Source organism: Cervus elaphus, chromosome 23, assembly GCF_910594005.1.
Source record: "Cervus elaphus chromosome 23, mCerEla1.1, whole genome shotgun sequence".
Lineage (NCBI taxonomy): Eukaryota > Metazoa > Chordata > Mammalia > Artiodactyla > Cervidae > Cervus > Cervus elaphus.
Genome location: NC_057837.1, coordinates 79,665,967 through 79,692,500, shown reverse-complemented (window position 1 = coordinate 79,692,500; position 26,534 = coordinate 79,665,967). Strand labels below are relative to the sequence as shown.

Sequence of the window (26,534 nt, the reverse complement as noted above, 5' to 3'; positions counted from 1 at the left end):
CAGTATCTCCTGAGGAAACTTTTCAGAGTCAGAGGGCTGGGAAGAGACCTCGAGAGATCAAAAAGTCCTGAAAAACAAGGGTTCTCAGAAACTCAAACTCACCGAATATTAAAAATGGAAAGAGCTGGAGCCATTGCTTGCCTCCTATATTTTCTTATCCCTGTAAAATGACTTCCATTATTTTCGTTTTTTCCTCTACATCCCACAAGCTAGCCCTGTAAACCGTGTTCATTCTTTCTCTATCGCCTTCATGATTTTTGTTTTACCTTAATACTATCTGTGTTATTATTTACTTAATTTTTTTCAAAATTGATTTCCCATAGATTCATTTTCTTTTTTTCTTTCCCTTGGATTTAGCAATGATACCCATGAAATCACAACTTTAATGTACTTTTCTCTTTGAATACCCAGCAAATTAAAACCATCGGGATGGGGAATACGTGTAAATCTATTGCTGGTTCGTGTTAATGTATGACAAAACCCACTGAAAAAATAAATAAATAAATAAATTTTAAAAAAAAATAAATAAAACCATACTATTAAAAAATGCACACTTCTTCAGTTCAGTTCAGTCACTCATTTGTGTCCGACTCTGTGACCCCATGAACCACAGCACGCCAGGCCTCCCTGTCCATCACCAACTCCCAGAGTTTACTCAAACTCATGTCTATTGAGTCGGTGATGCCATCCAGCCATCTCATCCTCTGTCGTCCCCTTCTCCTCCTGCCCCCAATCCCTCCCAGCATCAGGGTCTTTTCCAATGAGTCAGCTCTTTGCATGAGGTGGCCAAAAGATTGGAGTTTCAACTTCAACCTCAATCCTTCCAATGAACACCCAGGACTGATCTCCGTTAGGATGGACTGGTTGGATCTCCTTGCAGTCCAAAGGACTCGCAAGAGTCTTCTCCAACACCACAGTTCAAAAGCATCAATTTTTCGGTGCTCAGCTTTCTTTATAGTCCAACTCTCACATCCATACCTGACCACTGGAAAAACCATAGCCTTGACTAGACTTTCCTGACAAAGTAATGTCTCTGCTTTTTAATATGCTGTCTAGGTTGGTCATAACTTTCCTTCCAAGGAGTAAGCATCTTTTAATTTCATGGCTGCAATCAACATCTGCAGTGATTTTGGAGCCCAAAAAAGTAAAGTCTGACACTGTTTCCACTGTCTCCCCATCTATTTTCCATGAAGTGATGGGACCAGATGCCATGATCTTAGTTTTCTGAATGTTGAGCTTTAAGCCAGCTTTTTCACTCTCCTCTTTCTCTTTTATCAAGAGGCTCTTTAGTTCTTCTTCACTTTCTGCCATAAGGGTGGTGTCATCTGCATATTTGAGGTTATTGATATTTCTCCTGGCAATCTTGATTCCAGCTTGTGCTTCCTCCAGCCCAGCGGTTCTCATGATGTACTCTGCATAGAAGTTAAATAAGCAGGGTGACAATATACAGCCTTGACATATTCCTTTTCCTATTTGGAAGCACTGTCCAGTTCTAACTGTTGCTTCCTGACCTGCATACAGGTTTCTCAAGAGGCAGGTCAGGTGGTCTGGTATTCCCATCTCTTTCAGAATTTTCCACCATTTATTACAGTTTATAAACATGAAATCTGATCATTAAAGGATGAGGGACTGGGATGCTTTCGCTGTTGGAGTGGTGGTGAAGAACCCACTGCCGACGCAGGAGACGCAAGAGATGCGGGTTTGATCCCTGGGTCGGGAAGATCCCCTGGAGAAGGGCCTGGCAACCCACCCCAGTACTCTTGCCTGGAAAATTCGATGGACAGAGGAACCTGGCGGGCTACAGTCCACGGGGCCGCAAAGAGTTGGACATGACTGAGCGCGCATGCACAAGCACACCCAGACACATTCACACACATCCACGCACACACATGTGCTTTTGCTATTGCTGCCCAGGCCTGAGCATCCCCAGGCTTCTGGGTCTGAGGCCACTTGGGACTAGACATCTGAGGACCGCCTGTCCATGGGGGGACTGAAACTGTGGGAGTTTTGATTGTCCCGGAGGTGACCAGTAAGAAGCTGGTGAGCAGGGCAGTGCTGGACCCACACAGGAGAGACGGGCCCACATCCGGGGCAGATGAAGCTAGGGAGCGAGACCCCTGCGGCGCCGTTCGGGAGGAGGGTGGAAGGGAGAAAGCTGCTGCCTGCTGATGCCTCCTCTCTCCCAGGTCTACTAATTGTCTTCCGAAGACAATCCGGGTGACAAATACGGGCCCAAGAAACACTGCCCTTGTAAGCAATCCCAGCTGCTCCGACAAATGTCCCCAAACAAAGGTTGCACGCCTCCCCACGAGCCCATGCTTGAAGCTCAATTTAATGGCTCACCTCTGCAGCTTTAAATCAAAGGTGGCTCCTATTAAGTATAATTACCTTTGCCAGCAGCTTGTATAACACAGTGAGTGAGGGGCTACTAACCAGGAATGGCTTCTACCGAGCATTACATATGCCTTGGACTAAATCGGCAGGCCCCACAGCGTCAGATGCACATATAACTCAGCCAGGAGCAAATGTATTCTGCAGGTAGAGAGCGGCACAGGCGCATAAACAAGGCGTTTCCTTTGCATGTGTCAGCAGCCTGGAGTCACCACTCTGCAGAAGAATAAACTAGAAGGCCAAAGGCTTCTCTGAACCTCGACCGTACAAGACGCGTGGCTTTGGCAGTTTTTCTGCAAGAAGGCAAATTGCCATCCAACCAGTTAGTCTCTGAATGTGTCCCAGATCCAACGCAAGAAATCAGAGAAACTCCAACTCAACCAAACACCCATATTGTAGCACCTTTCTCAGCCCTGGAAAGCGGGGAAGTCACACTCCTCCCAGCCGGTTTTGACACAGTCATTTCTCTCCCACTCAACCTCACCACATCTCTCATTCTTGACATACAAAAACATTTTTTTAAATCACAAGCATCTTTATCATTTCAGGCTCGTCAATTCGCATTTTGCCTAATTAATAAATAAATCAAACCCTGAAAGGAAATGAAAGTTGAGACCAACTTCTGGACCTCACCAAAAGAAGCCACAGTGAGCTAGTTGAAGAATGTGGCGCTTTCAGTCCTGCAGGCTTCTTCCAGGGCTTACATTTCACCTCCGTTTCTGCCATACAGAAGCCTTTTTATTCACCATGTGCCCAGGGCATAAATGAAGACCTCGGAAAAAATAGACCTCCCTCTCCAAAGATGTTACACACTGCTATTCTAGTAGTCCTCAAACTGTTGGCTCGCCCCTCCAGAAACACCACATTAACGGGCATTTACTGAGCACTTACTATGCACCCAGCATGCATGAAGCACACCATATACACAATGCATATAATCTACGCGGCAGCCCCACGTAGTATTAGGGGAAGTGTTTTTTATTAGTTCATTAACAAACAGAAAATTTGTTATTAAGAAATGTTAGATTTTTTAATAAATAACTTGCCTGAGATCAAACAGAAAGTCAGGGCCTGGCCTCAGTCTGTCATATCACGAGGTCAGGTACGTGTAAAGCACCCGGGACAGAGCCTGGCAGGGAGTGGACTCTCAGGACATGCAACAAGTCTGGTCATTACTGTTTCAGGGAACAAAACAGAGAAAAGGTTGATCCCATCCAGGGTCACAGTAAGCAGTGGTCAGAGTGGCCAACTTGAGGCAAATCTGGAAACCTTCACAGCCAGTCATTACTCATAAGAGCTGAGCGGGAGCTAGTGTGTGCAGGAAAGGAAGGACCTGGGCTCAGGAAGGATTAGTCAGAAAAGAAATCAGGGAACTAGCACTTAGGGAAATGTTCAGGGCTTCCTGGGATAAACGAGGTCCAGAAAAACTAACAAACATAGAAACAGGAATGAACTTGAGTCCCATCCATTTATCCATCCATCCATCCACCCATCCATCCAGCAACTCCAGGTACTCCATCTCTAAACGCAAGATAGGGGGCCTCATCTAATTCATCCCTGCAGCCTGGCACAGAGCACAGGGTCTTGAAAATAATAGAAACTATTAAATATCCGTTGAAAGAATAAAAGGATGGCTCTCAAAGAGATCCACTCCTTTCAGGGAACTTATCTTCCATGAATCAGTTCTATCTTACAACCCCACTCCCTTCCATGCCTCCTTCGTGTTATTCCTGGAATGAGGTTTTTACCCTGGAAGAGCAGCAGCTTCAGTGTTGGCTCAGCAAAGTTTAAAGCTCAAGCCCTCGGCCCACAGATTTTTCTTTGCTCCTCTGGAAGTCAAGCCTCTTATTTTTGCCATGTGTTTCTCCCACTGAAAATTAAAACATTTCAGCCTCACAGATTGGCTTGCTGAGTGCATTATTTGTTACAGCTCTTGTTTTCATGATGCAAAAACAATAGGAAGCCCTTCCTCTCACTTTAATTTTTTTTTTAAATTTCTTTTATAAAGTTGTAAGTTTCCTTTGCTACTGTTTTATTTGGGGGGAGGACTCCCCATTAACTTGTCCAATTCCTTCCCTCCACCGCAGGAGAGTAGTTTGAAGTACGTGCCTGAGAATTCAAATTGGAGTTACAAACCAGTATTCTTGTTTATTTGTCAGAGTGCTGTGGCAGATTCAGAAGTTAAACCAAAGCACAAAACTCTTCTTGTGGAGTGGGTGCTCAGGGGACTGTGGTCTAAAATGAAAATCAGATCATTGCTCAAAAAAGGAGGGGGGGCGAAAACCCCTCACACAGTGCATTGTAACACATTTGAAAACATCTCCGTGTTCCTTAAATGTTCCGCTAAGAGTGCTAACAGGTCAGTCCACAGGAAATGCAAGAATACGTTATATTTTAATCAGGGCACATAAAACACTGTCTAGAATGTTATGTCGCCCGGGGGAATGCAGTGAGCAGGGAACACTTACAAACTCCAGGTCAGTCTCCCCATTACATCACTGTGAAAAAAAGAAATTTATGAGGTTAAATTATATGGATGTTATATATTGGAACTGTTAGCCCATTCCCAAATGAGAATGTTGGCTGAAATAGCCAGATTCCCTGAGAGAAATTTCTTAAGGCCTTCTATTATGAATGTTTTTATGGTAACTTTCCACAAAAAAGTGAAGACTTATTCATTCTTCGAAGATAATGAAATGAATAAAAAGAAAGATGTCTAACCAAAAAACAAAGTCCAAATTCCAACAGAGAGGGCACCTAAAAGAGTTACGTATATTTTTCTTCTCCAGAGATGATAATACGGAAGTTATTTTGTGGAAGTTACTCATGATTTATTTGATCTATTCCTCATCTAAGTGATTGGAAACACAGATGTTGACGCTATAACTTTGCTTCCAGTAAATAATTCCTCAAAGGACTCACATTTGTTTAACCTTAGTCACAAGATGATAAAACTTATTAAACATTTATGGAAGCAGCAACACAATTTTGTTGGTTTATGTCTTTGGCAGGTTTGAAACTCACATCCCCAACTTTTCCGCCTCCCTTTCACCTCTCTGAAAGAAAAATATCTTTGAGGAAGTTACTGTACCTGAATTATGAAGTCCCCCCGCCACCCCCGGCTTACTCCTCTCTTGGCGGCTGCAGTCTGACAGTAAACAGGAGGGCCGCATGCTGATCTCAAAGAACAATAATTAAACCAAAGGGACGGCAGACGAGGTGTCCTAAGGGGCCGGCAGAGGAAGAGTGAAAACCTCCCCAGGGAACTGTGTTCGTAGGATTGCGAGCCTGCTTCTGAGATAAGCAAACATTCAGACGTGTGATGTGCGTGCATTCACCTGGTCACTCACCAGCGCTCCCCAAGAACCTACTCCAGTCCGTCCTGGGGACGTAGACAGCCTGGGCGTCTAAATATCCCAGAGACCCCTGGCATCTCCAGCAAGGTTTTTCATCCATCCAGTCACTCATTCATTCCGCAAAACACCTACTGTGCTTCAGCTGCAGCCAGTGAAATTGTCCCCACGATCTGAAAGATTTGTCCCTTCCTGACATGACATAAGGCGACAAGGAGACAGAAACCACATTGGTACAGAGCCTGCTTCCGGGGTTATGCGTCACTCACGCCTTCCTACAGCGCGGACCCTCCCTGTGCGGGGCGCCCAGGGTAACCGGGGCTGTTTCCTCTCCCCTTGAGCTCTGACCCGGGGCCGCAGGGGCAGCGCAGCACAGGCGGCCCCGGGGAAATACACTACGGCACCGACCGCATGTTCCCGGGGAGAATCCCGAAGAGCTTTGCGGTGATTACATCCGCCGCTCAGCCTCAGCACGGATATATGCATGGATACACAGGCTTACTCTGGGCTTTCCTGGTGGCTCGGTGGTAAAGAATCCGCCTGCCCATGGAGGAGACGTGGGTTCGATCCCTGGATGGGGAAGATCCCCTGGAGAAGGAAATAGCAACCCACTCCCCCACTCCAGTATTCTTGCCTGGGAAACCTCATGGGCAGAGGAGCCTTGTGGGCTACAGTCCATGGGGTCACAAGAGTCAGACATGACTCAGGACGACAACATGTGCATATACTATGTCCACAACAGACACAAAATTCACAAATAATAAGGATGTCTTACTCTTGCCCCACCAGACACACACTAATACCCACAACGTACGTAATCCAGATGTACATGAAACACACATCCGCAACACATATAATGTGCACAAATTCACAGCTCAGACTCACAATAAAACTGATCGTCAGAGCGTACACACGAGGAATAACGTTCTAAGGATGATTCTGTTCTTGGCTGTGAAAAGCATCTGGTACCACACGGATCTTCTAAATCCTGCCTTATTAATACATCTGTCCCCAGGACCACCCAGTATGCCTCAGTATGTGCTTGCTAAACTGCTTACATTACAGTGTAGATGTCTGACAAGTGAAACTGCCGGACTGACTGTTGTCAATAAATCAACTTACAACATGGACAAACAAAATCCTTGCCTGGCCCCACCCATGCATGTTCAATACTTCGTGGAGCTTCAGCATTAGTAAAGCAAGAGCCATCCAGCTATGAAGCTTCATCATTATACACTCTGAGGACAAAGGCAATTTCTTTTAGGCTATTCATGCCTTTTTTTTTTTTTTACCCCCAACTTCTCTCCAGACCCTACCCCACCCCACTTCAAAGTTGCAAACAACAGTTTTCTTGACATACTAGGATTCAAGCCATGTTGATGGCTATCTCATTCATTATTAAGATTATTGACATATTTTATGTTCAGTTTACTTACGTTAAGCAGACATTTAGTAAACGCCTACTAGATGCAAATTAGCTAGCTAAATTTTTGTTTAGAGAATATATACTTTGGTACAGACACCAAGAATGTTCAAAATATGAAATATTAGCTGTTTAAACGACATTTGTTTTTCTCAACTGATTCTCTTGCTAAATGCAGTAAAATTCTCAAAACTGTTAGTCTCTTTGTAAATTACTTGTGACAATGGTAAAAATTCCCAAGAACATTCATTATAGAGTTGTGTGTAATAGTGAAAACTTTAAAATATGCTAAATGTCTATTAATAAAGGAATGATAAATTGGTAAAGTTGTACATGCTTATGGTGTAATATTATAAAGTATTTTAAAAAAGAATTAGTTATATCAATTTTCTTAAATCTATAATCTCTTTTTCTCCTACCTCCATACTTGCATACTTGGATAGAGACTCAAACATAAAGTTAAAAAAAAAATTAATATAGTGTGAAACTATCTATACATCTCAATAAACCTGAAAGAAAAAATTTATTTTTTAATTGAGAAATAAAAAATTTTAGTTAAAAGCAAACTTGTAGCTAATAAATTAAATCACATTAAAAATGAAAACAAAGCATTGTAAACATACAATAAAGAAGAAGAATGAGCCTACCCACACATATATGCAGGCGATAACTGATACCATACGAAACAGAAGATGGACACACCAAACTCTTCATGGTGCAGAGGGGAAAGTGATAATAGTTGAAAAGCATCTGTTATGCGCCAAGCACTGTTCTAAGTACTTTTGGGTGCCAACTTTTTAAAACCTCATAATAGTGAAGTAAGCACCCTCCTTATACTTATTTTACAGGACTGAGGCGCAGAGATTTTAAGTTTGCTTTTCAAAGGGAACAACTTTATTTGTACAGTTTAATTCCTTTATATCTGAAATTTAATGATCAAGTGAAATAAGCTCGGGCTATTGACAGTCCTCTCCTCTATTCCAACTGATTGATTATTCCCATCCAGTATTCATAAAGAAAAGATTTAAAGACAATAAAATAGGGTGATAATTTCATTCCATTTCTCATTAAAATAACTTGAAATCAAATGGCGAGGCAGTTTGCCAAACTTTGTATTTTTACAAAGGTTTGTTCCAAAATGTCATCCATATTAAAAAATAAAAAAAGAAACCACCATTAACTAAAAACAATCATTGATATTTTTTCAAGAATGATCCCATCATGATTTCTGCAGTAAGCAACATTTTTCCCTCTGAGACTTGACTCCTAGAATTTCACGATCGTCTTTTTTTTCCCCCCACGTTATTCAGAGTACTCATTTAAATGTCACCTATAATTAAATACTTACAAGTAAGAAACACCTTTAGAGACCCTGACCATAAATATTACGAGGGACTCTAAAGGGGAATCTGTGAGGGTGGCTTTTCGTTTGCTAAAATAAATAATGCGGCAGCGTCCCTACATGTGTTCTGTATTTTCGATGGCCAGGAAGAGTCATGGAGCCTACAAGAGATTTATGGGGACCAGATGAGCAGTGTCTGACTTCAGGACACATCCGCAAGGATGCTGCAGGAAGTGGGTGAGCATGGTTCCTTACTGAGCCACCCCAGATGGACTGAGCTGGGATGTTCATGTTTTCTTTTTTTTTTCACTTCTGTTTAATAAAACAGAAACTGACTTACGAAAATGCTGTTGTGTAAAGCTCAAGCGGTTCTAAACTTTTTTGTTTGTTTTTTAATCTTCGTAGGCTCAGCTTTTAAAAGGGGTGTTTAGGCGTGTAGATAAGGATGATTCTTTCTCTGCGTGGCATCTCTTTCCTTCCCCACAATTGACTGACTTCAGTCTTGAGGAACCCCTTGATTTTAGTTCATGCCCTTGGTCTGTACATAGGTATACTAGACTACGAATGTTTGCTTAGGTGGCTCTTTGCTATTAAGCATTAAATACCGTGAGAAGTAACAGAACATCGTGCCTGAGTACTTGGGTTCTGATAGGCAGACCCAGGTTTCAGCATCTTATTTAAAAGCTTGTGTTATCTTCAAGTTACTTGAAATTTCCAGAACTTCATTTTCTTGTCCATTCACTGGGCCAATAATAATAACATCCAGCTCTCGGGATGTTGTGTGCAGAGACATTTACGTAAACGACTTGTATGTAGTCAATGCCGGGTAAATAGTAACCACTTAGTGTAGATTTTTGGTTTGTGTTTTCCAAGTCAGTAAAGAGTAGGCATTATATGACAACAACCACGGTCTTCCCTGGTGGCTCAGTTGGTCAAGAATCTGCCTGCAATGCAAGAGACCCAGGTTCGATCCCTGGGTCAGGAAGAGACCTTAAAGAAGGAAATAGCAACCCACGCAGTATTCTTGCCTGGGAAATCTCATGGACAGAGGAGCCTGGTGAGCTACAATCCACGGGGTCGCAGAGTCAGACATGACTTAGCAACCAAACCAAACCAAACTATAACTTAGCGACTCAACCAAACCATATATATATATATAGAGAGAGAGAGAGAGAGATGATATATAGATATGTATAAGTGTTTTCTTCATCATTGCTGCCATCATCATTTTTATCACAGTCACAGGCACAGAAGCTAGATAGAAAGGGCTTGGAAGTCTGATTACTGGGAAGAATCAGGAAAGAACAGAGAGGGAATAGATCAAGAAAAAAAAAGAGGTAATGCTGAAGAGAGGATGAGCATATATGCAAGATAACAAGAAAGTGAGACAGGTTTCAAAGAACAAAGCAAGGTTTTCTGCCCTCTCAGCCAAGAGTTCCCAGAATTTCAGACAGTATAACAAATAAAGAACTGGGTCTAGGAAGTTCCTTTCGCTTCCTTCTTGTCTCTTGACTTGGTACCGGGGTGTCAGCCAGCTCCCAAGCAGATGGGAGTCCTTGCTATATACTCTGTCGGACTGACTGTCTCCTTCTTGACTGAGGAGTTCTCTGGACTCTGATGTTTTGTGCTGTGACCGATAGACCAGTGCGTAAATGGGCATGTTTCCCTGCTGAAATACATTAGGGAAAACTGTCCTCACCATTTCTAAAAGTATAGGCCATTGTCAAGAGAGAAGAAGAGTGAAAAAGACAGACTACTTATATTTTTTCCATTGACTAAAAGCCAAAAGTGAAAACAGACCCTAGAAATAATTTTTAAGTGTATAAATGCTTTGGCATTTGCAATTGAGAGAGAGAAAGTGTGAAGAAAAAGACAAAGGAGAACAAGGATGAGGAGGAGGAGGAGGAGAGAACTTAGATATTTCCCCTATATCCTGTAGTTTAAAGCCTTAGTGGGTGCCTAAAACTGATTCACAGGCCTCAACTCCACCCTATGGACTCAGAACCACGAGGCTCTGGTCTGAGAACCTGTAGGTTTGCATTTTAAAAATTTTCCAAGTGAGGAGGATACTAAATAAAAGCTGAGAACCACTGCTCTATTCCAGATGCAAAACCAGAACATTATTCCCTGTCCTTCCATACTTGCAAAGTTTCCCCGGGCCAGCAAACACTTTCCAGAGCTTTTCTCTGATATCCTGGGAGGGGAAGTGCCTTCTGATTTTTAAAGTTTTTGAAGTGCTCATGAAAGCCTCTGTTTTCCGGGCGTTCCTCTGACCTGAGTGTGACTTGGCAACTGCAGCTTGCAGCTGGTTCGTGAATCCCTGCCCTGCTCAGGCTCTGGGCGTCCGTGGTGTTCTCACGGTTAGTCATTCTGCCCCATCCTCACGGTCTGTGTAATACCCTCCCCCCAACCACTGCTTTCTCTATAATTACTCCCTCTTTTATTTAGTTAAATAATTTTATCTAAAAATGAAAATTTATTTCAGTACAGTCAGTGGAAAGTCAGTCACACTTGCCATAAATGATGGTGATCGGACAATGAAAAATCCAAGTGTTAATATTTTATTATTCACTGTTGCTCATGATAGTCCCTGAATCTGTGGGATAAACAAATGGGAGAGAGGTGTTTAAGGCAGGCCAACACCAGGGGAGCCTTCCTTCCTGATTACATCAGAGGATTTGAGCTAGTACTGAACGAGTGGTACTGTTTTCACTTCTGGCCTTCCTGCTACTTAAAACTGTCTGCGCCCCCAGTGGTCCGATGGCGCATAAGGGGGCAACTCTGGACGGGCTTCCCAGGTGGCGCTAGGGGTAAAGAACTTGCCCGCCAATGCAGGAGACGTAAGAGACACAGGGTCGATCCCTGGGTTGGGAAGATCCCCCGGAGGAGGGCCTGGCAACCCACTCCAGTATTCTTGCCTGGAGAATCCCATGGACAGAGAGCCTGGCAGGCTGCAGGCCACAGGGTCAGAGAGTCGGACACGGCTGAGCAGCTTGGCACTGGCTTTAAAACCTTTCAGAGATGGGCTTGCTTTCCTCATGAAAACATGGTCGGCAGCGCACTAGTGTGCTCGGGCAGAGAGACGGTCATCAGGGGTCTCCATTGCTGAGGAAATGGCAATTCCAGTTCATCTCTACTTCCCTGCTTCCCAGAGATGCACGTTTATTTACCTCCTTGGGCTTTTTCACTTTAATGCCTAATAACCACATCACCATCATCCATTCTTTCCAACCGTATTTATTGAGCATCAACTCTGCCAGGCTTTGTGGACACAAAGCAAATAAGATGTAAGATCCCTTCAAGGTCATAAGCTCAGAGTCACGGTGAAGATTTTAGTAACTCGTCATTCACAGAGCACTCACTGTGTACAAGGCCCAGTTCTGAGTGCTTTGCAAGTGTTCAGACTTCGCTCCTCCCAAGCACGCAAGAGGGAGTTTCCAATGTCTCTACCAATAAGGAAATCGAGGCATGGAGACAGTTATTAACTTGTTAATGCAGTGACTAAATTTCCTTGACCCTGTCCTGTGTACCACCATGTACTAAGCATGTTCCCCAATTTATCTCAATGGATCCTTGTAAAAACCTAGTGAGATCAGCCCTTCTCATAGGTCTGTTTTGCAAATGAGGAAATTGAAAGTTTGGGAGGTAGAGGTACCTGAGGTCACACAGCAAGGAAATGACTGACAGGAAAGAAATGGAAGCCCCGTCTGTCTGACCCCAGGGTCCACCCCGTCGCCCTGACACTGTATTGTCTGATGGGATGGGGAGATGCAACTCCAAGACTCCATGAAATGTACTTGGAAGAGACTAGCCGCCCCCTGCACAGTTATTTCTAGAATCAAGGCAACACCAAACAATTTCCTTTATTCCCACTGGGGCTCCAAAAATGATAGAGTGACACTTTTCAGTAAGAACCTTATGTACAACTCCAGGAAAGAAGCAAGAGAAAGAATTCAAGAAGATAAGAGGATAAATATAGTTAAGTTTTCATATACAGTTCTCAGTATACCTTTTTTCACTCACACCCACCTGCACTTTTCTGCACATCTTGTCTATCTTTGGACCAAGTTTCCCATCTTCTCCCCCATCAGTCTGGTCCAAATCATCACCAGGCTTTCACTAGATCGATAGGAGCCTCCGAGGGGTCCGTTCGCTTACAACCTTTGTGTGCGTGCCTGCTGAGTTGTGTCCGACTCTTTGCGATCCCGTGGAGTGTAGCCCACTAGGCTCCTCGGTCCATGGAATTCTCCTGGCAAAGAATACTGGAGTGGGTAGCCACGCCCTTCTCCAGGGGATCCTCCCGACCCAGGGATGGAACCCGGGTCTCCTGCATTGCAGGCGGACTCTTTACCACTGAGCCACCTGCGCTTGCAGCCTTGTCCCTGAGAAACAGCATGGCAGCAGCACGATCCTGCAAAGGCCTCGGTCAAACCCGGCTCTCGCTGCGCCCTCGCCCTCTGAGGCTTCCCATTCCGTTAGAACCGTGGCTTCGTTCACAGCGTCCCTGGTCCTCGAGGACCCTGGCGGCCGTCTAACCCAGCAGCCCCACCGTTCGCCCGCTCTCCCTCTGCTCCAGCCGCCCCGGTCCCCCTGTTGCTCTGGCAGATCCTGCAGCAGCTCCAGCCCCCCGACTTCCCCAGCCCCGGACCCAGCTTCCCCAGAGAATCGCCCTGTGCTCTCTGCCACCTTCCTAGAACCCAGACTCACATCACCTGCATGGAGGGCAGGGCCTCTGCTGACGGTCTTATCTAAGACAGCTCATCCTCCTGGGACACGGGACCCCTCACCCTCTGTTAAGTTTCTCTTGCACACCCCGCTCCCGACACGGAGGGATGGGCCTCTGCTTGCTTGTTTGGGACCCGTCTGCCACACAGATGTAAGCCTCAAGAAGGCAGGCCTTTTGTCAAATTTTGACTCAAGTCTCTAGTTCCAGCACCTCCCACAAGACCTGGTACACAGCAGACCTTGAACACATTGGTTAAATAAAGGTCCTAAGGCAGGCAGAAAAAGCCCCAATACTTTCGGCTAAGCCCGGGCTCTTTGTCCTAAGATATTCCTTAACAGGCACCAGCCAATCTCCCTTCTTTCTTCTGCCAGGCACTTATCTGCAGGTGACAATTAAAAAGTGAAGAAGGCGTTACCAGGAAACAGCCTATAGCCTTCTCCCGTTAGCTTAACAACCCCTAAGCTCGCTGCCTTGGGCCCGAGGGGATGAGCGCAGGGTTCCAGTGGGGGAGGGGGAGACGCCCAACCCTGGGAGGCTGGGAGCACCAGGGGGCTGCGGGCAGGAAACCACCGCACCTGGGGAGCAGAGTGGGAGAGAGAGAGAGAGAGACAGAGAGGGAGAGAGAAAGACAGAGAGACAGAGAGAGAGACAGACGTCTGCTGCTCAAAAGGAGACTCCCCAACCCCTTTGCCTCCACCAGAGTCTGGACTTAAGGAGGACGTCTACCAATCCAGAGTATCACCAAGCAATCTCTAGAAGATGAATAAACAGTATTTACTGCAAAAAAAAAAAAAGGTGAATCACTGCTCGTCAACTGAAGCCAGAGGATGTCATGATGAACAAATTACAAGCTTCTCAGTAAAATCGCCATCTTTTTGTCATTAGCATTTCCTACATTGATAAATATTCAAAGCGGGGCTATGATCATGATTGGTACAGAGGTCTGCCAAAAAATTTTAGAGGTGTAAAAGAGATCCTTATACTCGAAATTAATTAATTAGTATACAAAGTAACATGCTAATTAAAGTATTTATTCATTTACTTATTTATAGCCTCATGTATTCATTCATCAGGAAATATTTATTTAGTGCCTAATAAATACAAGGACTAATTCAAGTGCCTAGAAATCTCCCATAATTCCTACAGAAAACAAAACATAAATTCATGTACGGAGAAGATGCCATGTAAGTGCCAGAGACTGCACTGGGGTTTCCCTGGCATCATACCGTCTAATCGTTACCACCACAGTGTGAGGTGAGCAACACCACGTCTCCATTTGCCAGGTGAGCAACACCACGTCTCCATTTGCCAGGTGGGGAAACTGAGGCACAGCAAGGCTAAGGGACCGCCCTTAGAGCACAGTGGTGGCCAGTTCAGTCGGGAGGAGCTGCAGCAGATCCCAGATTGGCTTGGTTTTCAGTATTTCTTGTTCTTTCCACAGCCTCAGAGAGACCATCCATCGTCATACCTGTCAGTTCCTCCATAAAGCCTAGGCATGTGTTTTCACCTTCAGCTGTCACTTCCAACAGGCCTCCCCGGTGGCTCACATGGTAGAGAATCTGCCTGCAATGCAGGAGACCTGGGTTCGATCCCTGGGTCGGGAAGATGCCCTGGAGAAGGGAATGACTACCCACTCCAGTGTTCTGGCCTGGAGAATCCCATGGACAGAGGAGCCTGGTATCATTCTAAGCATCCTAGTCACCATCACTGAGGGGCCAAGTAAGTAGATTGAATGGAGGAACACACCAAAGTCCACCACCTTTGAAATATAAACAAGTACCCCTGTTCTACTAATAACCCAGTCAGATGGCATCACTCCCCTGCTTGGACGCCTCCAGGGACTCCCTGGAAAAGACCCTGATGCTGGGAAAGATTGAGGGCAGGAGGAGAAGGGGACGACAGAGGATGAGATGGTTGGATGGCATCACCGACGCGATGGACCTGAGTTTGAGCAAACTCCGGGAGGTGGCGAAGGACAGGGAGGCCTGGCGTGCTGCAGTCCGCAGGGTCAACAAAGAGCTGGGCACGGCTTGGCGACTGAGCAAGGACCGCAAGGGTGCCACCGCGCTTAGATTCGGATCTAGGAGGCCAGGCAGGGTCTGTCCTGCCTCTCTCCTCCTCCTGTCCTGCCACTCTCTCCTATCTTCATCTGCTTCAGGAGCAGCGGCCTCCGACATACTCCTCAGGCATACGAGATATTTCCGACCTCAGGTTTTTATTGCCTCATCTGCCTGGAAAGTTTCTCCCAGATCTGTGCATGGCTAGTTCCTCGCCGTCTGATCAAATGTCACCACCCAGCCACTTTCCACAAAATAGCAACTCTCCATCCCTCTCTAGTCCACTCATTTCAATTCTTTTTTTTTTTTTGAAATGCCATTAGGACAATTTAATATTATATATTTATTTGTTCATTAGCTTTTTGGCCTCACCCCCAAGAATATTTGCTGGGATTTTCCCTACTTCAATATTCCAGTGCCAGGATCAATGCCTGGCACATAGTAGGTGAACAGTCAACATCTGCAAGGTGAATAAACACATGAACGCAAATATACACACATGAAGAGGAAGTGCAGGCTTCATGGATGGTGGATGGTCCTAAGATTCCAGATGGGGAGGCCACGGAGGGTGACATCCTCTGTCAGTGTTCTCAGGATCCGCCCACGACCAGGTTTAGACATCACCGCAGATGCCCCGGAAGAAGAACAGGAAATGAGGGTCTTTGGTCGGCAAATGACTGTGGCTCTTCCAGGTAAACTACCACAGCAGATCAAGTGCCTGCATCTTGGAAGCGGAAAGTCTCAAACCAACTCGGCCACTGCACGACGGTAGATGAATTGCTCTACAGGCTACTCAGACCCCCGTCAGGAAAATAAAGATACTGTTCTAGCCTCTAACTCAGGAATGCTCTAGGACTCTGCTCAAGGGTTCCCACTTCGAGCAGGTCTCCTGTGACCACCCGCACAAATGTTGCCAAAGATACTGTTCTAGCCTCTAACTCAGGAATGCTCTAGGACTCTGCTCAAGGGTTCCCACTTCGAGCAGGTCTCCTGTGACCACCCGCACAAATGTTGCCCCATCCTGTTCTTTTATAAAATGTTGTCATCGTAGAGCTTTCTTCTATATGAAAATTATCTTTTCTCTTTGTTAAATTCCTTGCATATTCTCTGGCTTCCCCCAACTGGAGGGTAAGATCCCCAGGGATCATTCCCATCCTAATACCCCTGAGGATCCCGGTGACCAGAACAGGACTGGGCATACGCTGAGAACTCAGAAAATAACTGCGGCGTGAAGGAATGATTGTAAAACTCATGAAATGCCTGATAAAATGCCTGGCATATAATAAACACTTAGGTAGCGACAAATATCATTATTACAGGTGTTATATTTATTGTTGCTAGGGCTATAATTACTATTCCTTAGGATATAATTTTTTTTTTTTTTTTTTGAGCTGGGACAGGGTTCCAACCCATTCAGCACGAATCTTTCTCAGAAAAGGCTAAACCACTACTGAGTGATTATACTCCAGTTTTAAAAATCAAAAGGCACCCACGTCTGATTCCTGTTGAGCCCTGAACCTCTGGTCCCATGACAACTGGCAGGTTGCTCATTTCCCTCTGGTGCACATTTTCACGGTCTGTTTTTTTTGGGACAAAGATACAGCCACTCTGTTAGGTGTGGCCCCAAGCAGTTTTGATGCATTTGTATCACCCTTTCCAAAATCCTGAGTCTTAAGAAGAACTATGATTCCACTTCATGGATCACAGCCCTGTCGTGGTGATGGGTCTTGCGTAACTCAATGAAGCTATGAGCCATGCCACGTAGGGCCACCCAAGGTGGACGGGTCATGGTGGAGAGTTCTGACAAAACGTGGTCCACCGGGGGAAGGGAATGGCAAACCACTGCAGTATTCTTGCCCCAAGAACCCCAGGAACCGTATGAAAAGGCAAAAACATATGACACCAGAAGATGAGCGCCCTCAGGTCAGAAGGTCCTGATCGGGTCAGAAGGACTTCCACAGCCCGATACGCTACTGGGAAAGAGTGAAGGTTCTTAGCCCTGGCTTGCAGGATGGAAAATTGGGGGAGATTTGAGCAACTGTTCCAAACATAAACCTCCAACAAAGAAGACCTAAGGATTTGAACTTGGGTTAGTCTGACTCCTGAACTCACACACACTCTTATTCTCTAGAGTAAGGTTCATCTCTGAGCTGGCCCAGGGCCACTGAACTAGGGTGGGGGAGCTGTAACCAGAACCCAGGTCATTTCCTCCTCTTCCATAGTTCCTTCCACAGCCTACACCTAATCCCAAGGGAGAAAACAAGAAGACGGGTACAGCCACATACCCAACTTTCTAATAAAGGAGAATAGCTAAAGGCAACTCTGATATAAAATGTGCTTATACAGCTTTTCATTTTGGCATCTTTTTTCTGTACCAAGTGGTACCAAACACAGAACAGATTTAACTCTTCTCTACAGCATCATCTTGGCCCAGAAGCGATTTGTATCTCCCTGGGGTTAAAAGAGAGAGGCTTCTAAATACAGAGAAAAGTCTAAGCATCTGATAAATGGAGGTGATTTAAAGTCAGCCCCTTGCAGTTTATATAGAAATATGTACATGCTGCTGCCCCTGCTCATACAAATCTCCCCTATAGAATACCTTGACCTTCTGTCTTCTTTTTGAATCTCCCACGTCACCAATAGCCAGATTCCACGGATTTTTTTTCATGACGCAGTAAAACATTTAAAGAAGTTTCTTCCAGATCCATTACACACAGTATGGTCACTGCCAACTCTGTTTTTATCTCATTCTGCCCCTCGTAGCTATTTTCATTAAAAACAATAACTGTGTTCTGCCCACCTTAATACTGAAACTGTATAATTTCCATAGAAATGACTTGGATGTAGCTTGAAGAAGAAAGCTCAGAGGTGATTTCAGAGTATTCACTCAGCTCTGAAAGCACTCAACTAATTAAGACCAGTGATCTTTAATTTTTGTACTGAAAGAAACTGCAGAATGCTGGCTTTTAAAAAAAAATCCACCTTACCATCTAGCAGTTTTACAGAAACACACGGTTTTTCCTTCAGCATAAATGGACACTACAGCTTTTCAATTAAATTAGTCTTTGGAGAGACATGCAAAAGAGCTAAAAAGCTCCTTAAAAATCTTTCCTGCTTCACTGCTCCTCCTGTGCTGGGGGAGATGTGTAGTTACGATGCAATGCTATTTTCTTCTTACCCTGCCGAAACAAAGTTTTCAATCTTGAACCCTGAGCTGGCTATGTTATAGAGCTTGTGGAGGTTTTGCTTTTAGTTTGCAAGCCCACATTTGGTTTTCTGAAACTATTTTGAGAAACGGGGTGTACATTACAACGTCCTATATCTTTGTACATCCAGAGAGAGCTTTGCTAGACCCTGTTTCAGGTCGGGTAGTGGGTAGAGGGATATTGAAACTATTTTTTAAATTAACACAAATGGAAAGGAAACTCTTATTTAGATGAGAAAATTCAAGACAAATCCTTTCAAATAGGATCCAGGTATTTTTTTTTTCCCCATGTAATTTCTCTAAGCTCATTATCTCTAAAACTTTTGCATTGTGCATTCCCTGTTGTTAAGCATAGCTAAATAATACTGATATATTAATAACAGGATTAGCTAGCCATGCATCCTGAATTTTAATTTCTCAATTTTTTTTTTTTTTTAACATTTTAGGTATTGCTTTGGCATCACAAAATGTTTGAGAATGCCCAAGAGGACGTCGTTCTCCTTGGAGGGAAAGCAAAAGACTGAGAGGGGCAACAACTGGCCGTCCCACATGGCTGTTCTGATGACCTCTGAATCCCTCCAAATTATTTACTCATTTCATCCATGGAGTTTGCTTTGGAAACAAATACATCAGCAGCCCCACCTGCATCTCACATTTCGCCCCTGCCAGGTCACGTATGCATATTTATAATATCTTCGGGAAGGACCTGAGCCCGACAGTCACCCTCTGATGAAACAAGTGACGCAAACACGGCCAAGCTGCTGAAGACACTCCAGATGCAACTACGACCTGCACACGGGTCCTCTGACTCTGCAGACGGAGTCCAGAAGTCACAGTTGGGCTCTAAAGTCTCTAATTTTTATTATCATTTCTTAAAGACCCAGAGTATCTTGAAATCGACTTTTACATGCTAAACATATCCCTTCTCCCGAAAAAAAAAAAAAAAAAAAGTTCCTAAAACAAGTGATTGACACAGTAGCAGGGAAAAAAATTATAAATCCAGTGAAAACAGTGTAGTATATAGAGGCCTGTAATGATAGAGTGTGTTTCCCTTCCTGCAGCATCCAGGTAATCAAGCAGTCTCAACAAGCTTTTTCTTATGTGGTTAGAATGACTAAGCTCATTCATAACCATAGAGCGGCTTGCCAAAGGTCACCCTAAGGAACAGGAGAATTTCTAACTTTCACTGGAACTTAGGAAACTTAAAATAATTGTAAAAATACACATTGTTACAAATTACTGAAAAATAAATTTTAAAAAAAACCTCTTCCAGGGTGAAGAGGTTCTAGGAAGGTAGAACGATGAGATCTCTCTGATAACAGACTAGAGAGAAGACATTCTGTATTTACCCCAACATTAGAAAAATGAAAATAAATTTCTCCCAAAGGAATAAAAATACAACAACATTCTCAACTTGCAAAGGAACAGAATTATTTGTGTTCCAAGCTTCTTTTAATACCACTGTGATTTTTTTTTTATAAAAGTCGCTCAATTTGATTGTAATTAAATATGTAATGAAAAAGCACTGCTTCAGGGAAGCGATGCAAGACACTCTCTGTTAGTTTAATGCATTTCCAACTGACTTTGCATCAAACGAAAATGATACTCTGTGTATGCCTGGTCTTAATATAGAATTTGTCAGGCAATTTTGTGTTTTTTAAAGGGGATTTGGGTGGACACAGACATTGCCTTTGAAATACGGGCTGAGTCTTCCTAGACCATGACATACCTAAACAAAATTGATGGTACAAATCCAGCGATGGAAAGGAAGCCCCACTCTGGACATTTAACTCGTGTCAGCTAATTACAGACCCAGCATAAACATGAACAGGGCCTAGGTTCTCCTCCTGGCTGATTTCCCTAAGCTCAGCTGCAGTGATGAGCAGAAGTGCCTCATTTCAATGGCCTTAAATAATGCCAGGCTCAGTGCCCCCTTAAAACCTGCTCAATAGAGAGTACAACTCCCAAGATAAATAGATCAACCCAGGTATTATCCAGTTGGAGAAATTCGGTCAAGTGAGTGAGAAGTCAGCTGGGATAAAATGAAAGCATAAGCCTCCATTGGAGAAGGTGACAAAAGGCAAGACGCTTCTAGGGACAGAACTGCTAAAGATGCCTAGGAGGTATTTGTTGGGCGTGAAGGTTTCCTGAATGCTAGCAAGAGAGTCGAGGAGACTGGGAGAAAAAAATAAATGTAAGATGGTAGAAAAATAAATACACAGTGTTTCGGAGGGATGCATCTACCCTCCTCAAAAGTGGCCTCTGATTTCCAACCCCCAAGCCAAAAGATTTTTCTTGTCCAGAAGTTTCTCATGCCCCCTCCTCCTTACCTGGCTTCCACTAGAACTCCCTGTCACTTGCAATCTGCTGATTAGGGTTAATGTATTGTGTCCTGATATGGCAGATTAAAAATGAAATCAATAAATGCCTAAAACAAATGGGCTTTTGAGCTGTCCCACTCAATCTGAGTCTTTAAGGGTGAGGTGAGAGGAGGGAGAAGGGGCTTGGGAGGGCAGGGGGAGAAGGACCAGTGAAACCATCAATTTCCACCCAAAACACTGTGTGGAGAGTGTGATTTCAAGGTACCTGTCCTTTCTTTCTTCAGGCATCTGCCTTAAATAACAAGAATAGCCTCAACAGTTCGCGCTGCTGTGAACCTTTAGGGGTGGGGGTATGTGTGTTTTCTTTTGTTTGTTTGTTTTCCATTCATCTGTTAAACATCATACTGTTTGGGTAAGTGAAGGGGTCTCTAGCACGCATATTTAAACCTTTAGGATGTGAACCTGTCTTTCTGAACTATGCTTAAACAAACTGAGAGTGCCAGGGTTGGGACTCCACCCTGTTTCCAGTTCTCTTGAACCCCATCCCACTCGCCAGTGAACTAAAGGTAAACTTCACCCTGAGCTGTCTGCCTGTTGCTGAGACCTCCCCAGCTAATCTAGTCGTTGCCATCGTGAGTCTGAAAAAGAGATGGCTCAGGTCATCTCAGCCCTCCTCTGCAGTATTCTGAACTGTCCCTGCTGAATATGCTTCCCATGTAAATAACCTGTGCTATTAAGGTGCAAATTGCAACTTTTAAGTAATGATTGCTAATAGTCTAATGTTTACTGCCACACAAGGACATTCATGAAAACAAAATCTGCATTGTTCATCTCCATATTAAATAAACAAAATAAATGGAGAGAGCTGTTCTTTCCTGCAAGACTTTCCTCAGATCTGGATTACCAGATAGCTTCTGAGAGTCAGCAAAAAGAAAACATTTCATCTCTTCCGATAGACAGAAGCCTGTAATTTATATATACGTTAGACATTCATATGTATATGATTTCCAAAGATTTTGCTTCCTATTGGAATAGGCTGGCATTATATAAAACCAAGAGTTCAGGATGGTGAAATAAAATATGTTGCACGTGTGCGTACAGAGGCTGCGATAGATTGTCGGAAATAGAAGGGTTAGAGTGTAAGTCTACAGTTTTAAATTTTTAACGACTCTGCGTCCTGCAAAATACAAACAAATCAAAACACCGTTCTGTTTTATTTTACCTTTCTGCCATCTTCCCTGTCTTCCCTACAATGGATAGGGGGGGAAGATGCTGGTACAGAGTTCTGCAATATTTTCAGGTTAAAAAGTAGATACATTTTAGTGGTGAATGAAATATATATCAAAGGAAGCAAACATACACATGCACACGTACGCAAACCCCTGGGGTACTGTAGGCTGCTTTCTAAACTTTCTTCCTTGCCCGAAGTTACAGTATGGTGGAAGAGCGTAGCGTTAGAAAGCCAGGAAGAATGACATTTCGAAGGGAAATGTTCTGACTTAGCTGTTTCCTTAAAGAGAGCTGCCTACCTCACAGCCTTTCCCTTAAAGGAGGGAGGAACATAACCAGTAAAGGCTAACACTCCCCATCACTTGTGATATCATCTCACTCATTCTATCCACATACCTGCTTTATTAGAAAGTTCCGTAAATGATTCCTTGAAACGTGGAACTTAAAACTAATAATGCAAAGGAATCAAATTGCCTCCAACAGTTCTTGGGAAAGAGTCTCAGTTCTGATTCACTCACAGGCTTTTTCTATCTTACATTATTCATTAATCAAGCTAGAAATCGAGCTTTCAACAGCAGCCCATGGGAATAATTACTTACAGTTGTGTATTGTGTTTAATTTTAAGCAGTGATAAAAGTTAGCATGGCCACAGTTCTGGAGCCCACCTTGCTCTTCTCCCTGGATGTTAACTGGCAAAAGAATCTCAAAGCAGCTAACTTCACGTGGGAATAACCACTTTAGCTAAAACAGAGCATGCATCGGTGACTTTAGAGGAAAGAAATAATACGTGGAAAAATATCCGCTTCAGTAATATGTGAGTAAATAATACCGTAAGAGGGGCCGCATTGTGTACAAAATGAATTATTCCCTTTCAGCTTGACAAGGGTTTCCACTTCTGCCAGTGAAAATAATAAAAGCCATGAAAACAAACACATAAAGACACTAGGAATACAATATGCCAGGAAACTGAAACTACAGTCAGAACTTTCTAACACACACACACACTACAGCAAACAGATTAACTCCAACAGATACCAGCTTAATGAAAAGGATCTAATTTAAATAATGTGATACAGCTTTATGTTACACACACCTGAATCCTCATTGATCAGAGGACAATTATAATCAAAGCAGTGCAATTCTGAGCAATGCACTTTTTGTAATGAGCTTACCAAAGGAGACATGTCCAGTCATTCTGGTAATTTAAATTACTGCCTAGTTGTTGATGGCCTTTACCGGAACAACAAGGGGGAAAAAAAAAAAAAAAAGAGTACTTTTCAGGGCAGTATCACTTCTTGCTGGACTGTTGCCCAGGGTTCTCTTGTGGGACAACACTAAGGACTTTATCTCTAATAATCTAGCTGTACTTAAACTTATGTTGCTAGACCTAGACGAAGCAAGCTTACTCTTTCTGAGTCTCAAAGGCCAGTGCATACCCCAAAGCTGTTCAGATTGCAAAGCAATCTAAGTTTTAAAAAATAAGTGAGTTAAATGTAGAAAGGGACGGGGGTAGGAGGAAGAAACTGTTTGCAGAAGAGGTAGCTAGAGTGGAAAAAAGAACACCTCATTGACTAAGCAAGTTCTAAATATATATGGTACTAAAATATCCAAATTATTTTGCTCTTAGAGAAACAATTGGCAAATAAATGAATCAAAGCTTTATAAATGATATTTCCCCATGCAATTTGAACCAATCCATATGCAGTTTCAGAAGCAATTCTGCGCTCAAAAGGGAAGATAATTGTGGATATCTCCAAGCACATGTACTGCCATTCTTGGCTGGAATCAGGCCACGATGGAAGATGAGCTTGGTGGTCCAGCATGTTCAGACACAAACACCCACTTTGCCCAGATTTGTGACTAACTTTGGATTTGTTCTGAGGGTGGCTTTGCAAAGTTTATGAAAGTGTTCCACTGAACTTCTTCTCCCTAACGTTTCGCTCCAGTTGGAACAGAAGGAAATATTGTGGGGGGTCTGCAGAAGACCAGCCTTCACGGATGCTGCCTTAAAGCTTGAGGGTAAAGACAGAAAGAAGGGGAGGAAAAAACTTAAGCTCTTTGCTAAAGCCGGATTCAACTGAAGGACACAAAGAAATAAAAACGCCCACATTAAAAGCCAAACAAGATAATAATTGTGCATGTCTGGCTCTCAAATCTAGAGGGCAAGGCTTGCGTCACTGGCACTCTGAGTTACCATGGTGAGTGATTTATTGATATATATCAAGAATGAATAGATCAAAGGCAGTGAGATGACAGGTGATCAATCAAATGTCAAATCAAAACTAGCAATCAAGTGGAAAGCTGATTTTTCAGTGGGTGGGTCTGGCAGGAGAAAAATGAACTTTCATATTACACTTCCGAGAAACAAAACCCCAGCATACTATTAAAAAAGCAATTAAGCAACCCAAAAGGAAGAAAAAAATCCTTTACAAGCTCTGATGTCCTGATCCATTAACCTGTTCCTCTCTCTTTCCTTTTTTTGGAAGAGGGGGTGGTAAGAATTCAAATGGGATAGTTCCTACCGCACAAATCAATTTACAAAGTTTGCAACTCACTCTGTGCAAAGAAGATCCAGAGCTGTTTCAATGTTCAAGGGGCATCCCCCCTCCCCACACCTTTTGTTTTTTTTTAAGAGAAGGGAGAGTGTTGATTAGATTTACAAAGGAGGCTCCTCTTGGAAAACAGATTCAAAGGTTCCTTTCCTGGGGTGGTTTTTTACACCTTGGCGATCAAAGCTGAACTCCCATGGCTTGCCCCAGAGCCAGCCATGCAGCCTTTGGCTGGGGCACGGCTCAAAGTTCAGCGCCCCAAACCCCCGCGAGAGGAAGCGCCGTCCCCTGAGGCCAGAAGTCACTGGCAGCGACCACCCGGAGGGGGGCGGGGGCGGCAGGATTGCTCCCCACTGCGAACCCCAAGTGCACAGCGCAACTTTGGCCCAAGAGGCAAGAAGCAGACTGGGAGAAAGTTAGGGGTGGGGTAGAGGGTGGAGGGAAAAAAAGTTTAAGGAGGAAAGGCTTGGTGGGATAGCTTGCCCCCACCCCCCAACCGGAGCCTGGAAAGAGGAGGATTGGGGCGGCTGGAGAAGGCGAGCGAGGACGGGGTTATTAGCCGGGCAGAGGGGGGCACCCGGAGCGGACGCCCCCGAAAGGCAAGCGAGGGGGGTGGCGTCCCGGGGCGCCCGGGCGAGGAGCTGGCGCCCCGGGCCGCCTGGCCGGGCCGCCCCGCGCGGAGCCGGGTCTCTTACCTGCCGCCCGCTTGGGTGCCTGCTGCTTCCTCCTTGGCATCGCTCTAGTTCGCTCCAGTCCCACTTCTGGCGCCCCAGCCCCGAGCCGCCGCGCGCGGGGGCCCGCTGTCTCGCTCGCCTCTCCGGGTCTCCTCCGCCTCCGGCCCGGTGGCTCCCGGGGCGTCACTCGGCCTCTGTCCCCCTGCCCCCGCAACTCCTCCACCGGGGGCCGGAGACCCCCCTCTCTGGGTGGCAGGCGAGACTCGGGCGGCCGTGCCGGCTGGTTTGAAGTAGAGGTTGGTTCTGTCTTGTTTGTTTGTTTGTTTGGTTTTGGATTTTTTTTTTTGTTTTTTTTTCTCCTCTCTCTTTTTGTTTTTGCTTTTTGGAAAATATTTTTTTTTTTTTTTTTTTTGGTTTGGTTTGGTTTTTTTTTTTTTTTTGGTGACTGTTGAGACACTTGATTTCTTTATTGAACATCCAAGAGCGGGTTCGGATGGAAGGGACGCGGGACGCACACGCGCGCGTAAAGATAAGGAAAAAAAAAACCACACAAACAATCCTGGGGAGTAGTGGGCTCCTCTCGCTCCTTCCTTGTGCTCCCGGCCTCCTGCACCTCCACCTCCTCGCCTTCCTCTTCCTCGCCGGGCTCGATGGCGGATTCGCGCCGGGGGCAGAGAGATCTCTCACTGTCGGTTTGTGGCTGCTGTCAGATCCCCGTCTCTGAGTGATATGCGAGAGGACAGGAGCGGGTTTGGGAAAGACAGAAAATCTGGAATTCACTCGCACACACTCACACACGCACACTCACACACACACACTCACACACGCACTCCCTCTCCCTCTCACACACACACACACACTCACACCCCCCGCAGATGCACACACACACACACTCACACCACGCGCACGCACACACACACACACACACACACACACTCTCACACACACGCAAGACAGGGCGAGGCGATGCCAGCAAACATCGATCCCGCTGAACAAACTGAACATTAACAAACTCCTCCTCCTCTCCCCGCGACCTGATGACAGGGAGAAATTTACTCCCCAGCCGCAGAGCGCCAGGCAGAGGGAGTCTATTAAAGGGACAGTGTCCCGCCGGGAGCGGGGCGGGGCGGGGACCCCGGCGTGCCGCCCGCCCTGCCGTGCGCCCCGCTCGCGGGCCCCGCGGCGCGCCCCCCAGGCCGCGGGGACACCCCTCGCGGGAGCGCTGAGAAAGGACGCGCGGGGTGCAGGGGGGTGGAGGGAGGA

General features: G+C 44.9%; 1 protein-coding gene across 5 annotated transcripts in view; it reads right to left on the bottom strand.

Moving 5' to 3' along the window:
- The window catches only part of TSHZ2 (teashirt zinc finger homeobox 2), a 477,265-nt gene extending 450,980 nt beyond the window's left edge, over window positions 1-26,285 (bottom strand). For all 5 annotated transcript variants that reach the window (XR_006337188.1, XM_043884671.1, XM_043884669.1 and 2 more), the window contains exon 1: window positions 25,293-26,285. Coding sequence is in view for 4 of the 5 variants with exons in the window: in XM_043884671.1 (XP_043740606.1) it covers window positions 25,293-25,332 (40 nt within the window). In the remaining variant the exon portion in view is untranslated. The remainder of the gene's footprint in view (window positions 1-25,292) is intronic.
- Between the last annotated feature and the right edge of the window lie 249 nt (window positions 26,286-26,534).